This window comes from Hirundo rustica, chromosome 35, assembly GCF_015227805.2.
Source record: "Hirundo rustica isolate bHirRus1 chromosome 35, bHirRus1.pri.v3, whole genome shotgun sequence".
NCBI lineage: Eukaryota > Metazoa > Chordata > Aves > Passeriformes > Hirundinidae > Hirundo > Hirundo rustica.
Window position 1 is genome coordinate 163,909 of NC_053484.1, and position 5,939 is coordinate 169,847.

At 47.9% G+C, this 5,939-nt stretch overlaps 1 protein-coding gene across 1 annotated transcript; it reads left to right on the forward strand.

Moving 5' to 3' along the window:
• The first annotated feature begins 731 nt into the window (after nt 1-731).
• Nucleotides 732-5,534, forward strand: LOC120764676 (keratin, type II cytoskeletal 1-like). The gene is made up of 7 exons (XM_040088670.1): nt 732-1,256; nt 2,490-2,707; nt 3,360-3,420; nt 4,028-4,123; nt 4,423-4,587; nt 4,671-4,796; nt 5,181-5,534. The coding sequence occupies exons 1-7, from the start codon at nt 732-734 to the stop codon at nt 5,532-5,534; spliced, it is 1,545 nt and encodes a 514-aa protein (XP_039944604.1).
• The last annotated feature ends 405 nt before the right edge of the window (nt 5,535-5,939 follow it).

Genomic DNA, 5,939 nt, shown 5'->3' on the forward strand with positions numbered 1-5,939 from the left:
ACAAAGAGGAGGTTCTTCCCACTGGGAAGTGGCTCCAGAGGTGGTTTTGGAGGAGCCACGACTCGGTGACCTCTCAAGAAATTGATCCAGTGGTGCTGCCAGCAGTAGAGTTTGGCTCTCAAATGCTTTTCCATATGCCCATGGCCACTGGATGTTGGAAAGGGGGAGTGTGGCACAGGGATGCGGAGAGGGACGGGTCCTCCCTGTAAGAAGCAAAAGTTGCCCCTGGGATGTTCTGGGAATGGGAGAAGAACAGGAATGGGAAGCAAAGGGTGCAGCAGGTGCTGCTGGTGATGTGGTGAAGGGAGGTCAGACACCCCCAAGGACCATCAAGGTTTGTGCCCCTTGGAACACCAAAAGAGGTGGGGAAATGCGGGAGAGAACGAGCTCTGGGGATGAGCAGAGGTAACTGTAATTACGAATGAAGGCTAATGAGATAAGGAGATCTGTCAGCAAAGCTCATGAGTCAGGCGGGATTTGGGGAATTTCACAACTGCCCCACTGGTGTTGGTGTTTATCCGACCTCTCCGGGCGGCCATTAATTGCTGCCTGATGAACCAAACCCAATAACATTAGAGACCTGCTAATTACCACGGAATGGAGACAAGCTCCTCCAGAACGTATAAAGGAGAACTTCCATACTCCTCCGGAGTAGCTGAGGATCCTTCATTCTCATTTCTCCTCCTGTTTCACCACCTCCTTCACCAGCTCTCCCGCCTGGAAGTGCTGCCATGAGACGATATTTCTCCAGATATGGGGACGGGAGTTTCAGTTCTTCTTCCGCTCACTGCGGGACTTTGGGTGGCGGAGAGAGGAGATTCGGAGGGTTTGGGCAAGGGTATGGCAGCAGGAGCCTCCACAACCTTGGAGGGTTCAGGAATGTCTATGCTGGTGGCGGCTACGGAGGAGAAGGAGTAAGATATGAGAGATGCTTTGGGTTTGGTGGCTGGAGACAACCTGAGAGGGGCTTTGGTGGAAGAGGATATTTTGTGGGAGGCTTTCAAAGTGGTGAAACGGGGCTTGGTGGCACCTACAGAGGAGGCTCAGGCAGGGAGGTGCTCGGACGAGGCCTTGGAGCAGGGGAAGAAGGGGCTGGGCAGGCTGGAGTTCTCCGAGGCATTGAGGAGGTCCATGTCAACACCAACCTGCTGAGGCCAATACAGCTCCAGGTGGACCCCGAGTTCCAGCGAGTGCGCTCAGATGAGAGGGAGCAGATCAAAGCTCTCAACAACAAATTCGCATCGTTCATCGAGAAGGTGAGTCCTGGTCTCTGCTGTTATCTGGGAAGGGGGAGGTAGAAGGTAGGTGTGAGCCACAGGGACACTTTCGCATTCCGTCTTCTCCTCACAAAAATCCCAGCGCTGGCTGAATTCCCACAGGCTGCTGTGAAGCTCACGGCGGGTCACTGTAAACGCCGCTGTGTGAATCACTTTTTGCCTTGGGATAAAGATCTTGGAGTCATCTTTTGTGGCAGGACGATAAACTGCCGGGATGTCACCGGCATATAGACTCGCTCCTCTTTTGAGGAAAGAGCTTCTGGGAATTATATATTCCTATATTCCAGTGCCTGGAGCGGGAAAAATGGGTGATGGACTTGGACATCTGGATGAGTTAGTATTTTTTTCTCTAGCGAAGCCAAACCTTGCAAGGACAGCCTATTTTAGTGCCTCTTCTTGCAGGGGTCTGCACTTGCCAGAAATTGCAAGTGAATTCAATTTCTCTGAATTATTAAACAAATCGCTTCTTGTTTTGGAAGCTCACTAGGTGATCCATCTTCAGCTCTTCAATGACTTTCCATCTCTCCAGTTTTATCTTCTTCTCTGCTTCTACTCAGACCAGCCACGAAGGCTCTTCCACCCCGGTGGCATCTGGAACATTCTCTGTCTCTGCTTCTCTCTGCTGCATGTAGAGACATCAGGGTTTCCTGCCCCACCAGACAGGAGGTGTTGGTGACACTGAGGAGGTTTAAGATTCCATAGTCCTGGAAACTTAGTGTGTCTGTGACTCTTCTTTCCCTCCTAAACTTTCGGGTGTCCAGGTTATCACCTGGTCACTATTACAGAAATCGTGGAGTGATTTGGATTGGAGGGGACTTTAAAGCTCATCCAGTTCCTGCCATGGGCAGGAACAACTTCTACGAGACCACTCTGCTCCAAGCCCCATCCAGCCTGGCCTTGGACACTTCCAGGAATGGAGCATCTCCTGGGAAATCCATTCCAGGGCCTCCCCACCCTCACAGGGAGGAATTTCTTCCCAATATTGCATCTATCCCTGGCCTCTAGCAGTGGGAAGCCATTCCCCATTGTTTTTCTCTCCAGGCCCTTGTCCCCAGTCCCTCTCCAGCTCTCCTGGAGCCCCTTTAGGCCCTGGAAGGGGCTCCAGGATGTCCTTTGCCTTTTCCTCTCCAGATGAGCACCCCCAGCTCTCCCAGCCTGGCTCCTTGGAAGAGATGCTGGCTGGAGACCAGAAGGATCTGCTTTCCCTTCCAGGTTCAGTGTCTGGAGCGGCAGAATCAGGCACTCTTGGCCAAGTGGGAACTTCTGCAGCAGCAAAGCTCTGGCCCCGAGGAGAGCAGGAACATCAACAGCTTCTTTCAGTCCTACATCACCAACCTGCAGCGGCAGCTCGAGACGCTCCAGAGCCAGAAGGAGCAGCTGGATCCCGAAGCCTACAACATGCTCCAGCTTGTTGAGGAGTATAAAAACAGGTGAATAGTCACAGATCTGGGAAATCAGCTGCTGGGATTTTCCCAGGTGACGCTCGCTGTGCCCTTGGATGGCGAAGATCAGACTTGCGTCTGCAGGGTTTGGAGCTTCTTAGCTCTGCTCTGCTGCAGGTGCATTGTGGGGCTTGACTTCGATGGAAGGGTTTGGTAAGGGTTGAGCTCCCCAAAATGAGAGGAAGATCAAAGTTTGTGATGATCTCTCCCAACGTCTTTCCTTCCCAGACTCCTTCTCTTCTTTCTCCCCCCTAGAAGGGACCTGGGATTCCACTTGTGGGGCCCTGGTGGGGAGGGACAGAGCTGGGCTTGGGGTCAAGTTGGGAAGGATTGTCACCTTTTCTGGCTTAGATAATTTATGTTCACCCCCAGCTCTGAGAAATGGAAACTTTAGTTCAGAATTATTAAATTTAGGACTGATCTGTATTGACCCCACTTTTTGCAGAGGGTTTGCACTTGCCAGAAATTGTGATTAAAGTAAAATGAAAACTCAACTCACTCAGTCTTTGGGTGGTTCTGTTGTATACTGGTCCACTTGGCTTAAAAATTAAGATCAATAATTAAAGATAATGGGTAAATTAATAAATAGATTAATTAATAATAGACAATAGATAATAATCTACCTCCTCCTGTCCCCCAGATTCGAGGATGAGATCAACAAACGCACGTCCAAGGAGGAGGAGTTTGTGGAGCTTAAAAAGGTGAATTAACCCGAGACCCGGAGCAAAATCAAAGCCTTGGAAATAAAACAATATCTGGGTGGTTGCCAAGGTTCTCAAAAGCTGAAGTTTTTGCTGAGCTTTGTCTAATTTTAACCAACGTGACTGCAAACCACAACAAGACTGAGGAAGGATTATTTCCTCTAGAGAATGAATTGGTCCTTTGTAGGATGAATATCTAAAAAGTGATGGTTCTTCCCTATCCACTCAAGCCCAACCCAGGTGGAATATTGTTATTATGTTAAATAATGTCTGTAGATGGCTTAGAAGAATAAAACTATCTGAGAAGAGAAAAAGTAGGCAACTTTTTACGAGAAGTATGAATAAAAATGGTGTTTTCCCATTTCTCATGTTCCCCGGGAACAGATTTATTGCTGCAGTTGTGGTACTCATTTCCCAGCCAATTTTTTTAATCTTAAATGCTTTCTCTTTGCTCCCATTGCTTTTCAAATGAAATCGGAGATCTCTAGGCCATTATTTGATCCCAGGAATTAATGCTTTATGAAAATATCCCAAGAATTGCACTCCAGTGGAGCTTTTGGATCAACAAAATACAAATATTCCAGTGGTTTTTTGGGTTTTTTTACAGGAACTGGACAGTGCCTACATGGGAAAAATGGAGTTTGATGTCCGAGTGGATATCCTGAGGCAGGAGCTGGAGTTCCTCCGGTGCCTATATGAAGCTGTGAGTGATTAAAATCTTACCCTCAGGTTCTGAAGGACACACCTTCTGGAGATTCCCAGAAAATTTTGCTTGGGTGGGATTTTTCGGCTTGGAGGATTAATTATCCTTGGTCTTTTGTGAGTGAAAAGGGGTCTGGCATGACCTTGAAAATTACAAGTGGTGGGGATAGAGTGGTACCGGGGGGCTGCAGGTGGAGAAATTCCAGTGGGAAATTGGCCACAAGGTCCCATTTTTTTCCTCATAAAGATCTGGACTGACCCCAAGGAATGTTAAAATCCCTGACCGGATTTTCCATGCAGGAGCTGTCCCAGCTGCAAACGGTTGTTGGGAACACGGATGTTATTCTGTCCATGGACAACCACAGGGATGTGAACATGGACGGGATCATCGAGGAGGTCCGGCGGGAATATGAGGGGATCGCCCACAGGAGCACAGCTGAAGTGGACGCCATGTACCGGGGCAGGGTGAGTGGACGCCAGGGACACAGGAACACAGACCTCCTCGCTGGAAAAGAAACCAAAAATGTGTTGTGTCCTCTCCCCGTCAGTACCAGGACCTGCAGAACATGTGGGTGAATCAACAAGAGCAGCTGAGGAACAGTCACCAGGAAATCCAGGAACTTGCCAGGCAGATCCAAAGGCTCCAACCCGAAATTGAAATCACAAGGAAAAGGGTAAAGCTGATACTTCCCAGCAGGATTAAATGGTTTAAGCCCCTTTTCCATGGGATCTCAGTACAGTATGGTCATTTGGAGGCAAACTTAGGGATGACGTTTTCTCTTCCAAATGAAGCAGATTTAGATTATTGGGATCTATATTGGGGTTTAATTGTGTTAATTTACCCAGTCTAGTGTATTTTCACTGTTCTGTCACTGAGGAAAACCTTTTGATTTCCAAGGAATTCTAGGAGGGTATGAAAATTATGGGATTTGGGGGGGTTTCCTGTGCTGGGCTTGAGTATTCCTGTGGTTCCCTCCTGACTATGGATATAGCATGATTCTATTATAAAATCCTCTCACATATGGGACATGGTCATATTCCCTTTGTTCCCTCCGCAGAATTCCAGCCTCCAGGACTCCATCAAAGATGCTGAGCACCGTGGGAGCTCGGCCATCAGGGACGGCCAGGAGAAGCTCCGGGAGCTGGAAAATGCCCTCCAACAGGCCAAGGATGACCTTTCTCAGCTTGTCCGTGACTACCAGGAGCTCCTGAACGTGAAGCTGGGCCTGGACATTGAGATCGCCATGTATCGGTCACTCCTCGAGGAGGAGGAGAACAGGTGGGGGCAAAATCCATCCTGGGTGAAGAAACACCCAGACAGAGCAGAGTGTCCGTGGATCTGTCCCTGGGATCTCTGGGATGGACCGGGCCTGGGAGGAGTCACCTTTCTGCAGATCGTTGGTAAAGCCTAACCTGAACTTTAATTCTGATTTTATTGGCTGCTTTACCTCGGTGTCACTTTTCTTCCACAGGATCCAGGAAGGATCACCGGCCACTATCTGTGAGTATCCCAAGATTTTTCTCAGGGTTTTTTAAAGAAAACTGTTCCTACTTTGTGGTTTTGACACCATTGGAACAAACTATCCCAATTCCCATCTTAATTCGGGAAAGGATGCAAAGAGGAGTTTGCAGCGATATAGGAATATACGAATATATTCATATATGAATACATGAATATATGGATATATGAATATATCAATATATCAATATATTAATTTGATTACTACACATTAACACACATTAATATAACAATTGGCTTTAGAATTATTGGCTAATTCCTAATAAATTTGGAAGAAATGGGAAACACCACTTTTAAC

Excerpts from the sequence above, each read along its gene's own strand:
- LOC120764676 (XM_040088670.1), top strand. The coding sequence starts at position 732 with ATGAGACGATATTTCTCCAGATATGGGGACGGGAGTTTCAGTTCTTCT. Across the intron at positions 3,421-4,027 it reads AGTTTGTGGAGCTTAAAAAG|GAACTGGACAGTGCCTACAT; the intron begins GTGAATTAACCC and ends GTTTTTTTACAG. Across the intron at positions 4,588-4,670 it reads ACGCCATGTACCGGGGCAGG|TACCAGGACCTGCAGAACAT; the intron begins GTGAGTGGACGC and ends TCTCCCCGTCAG.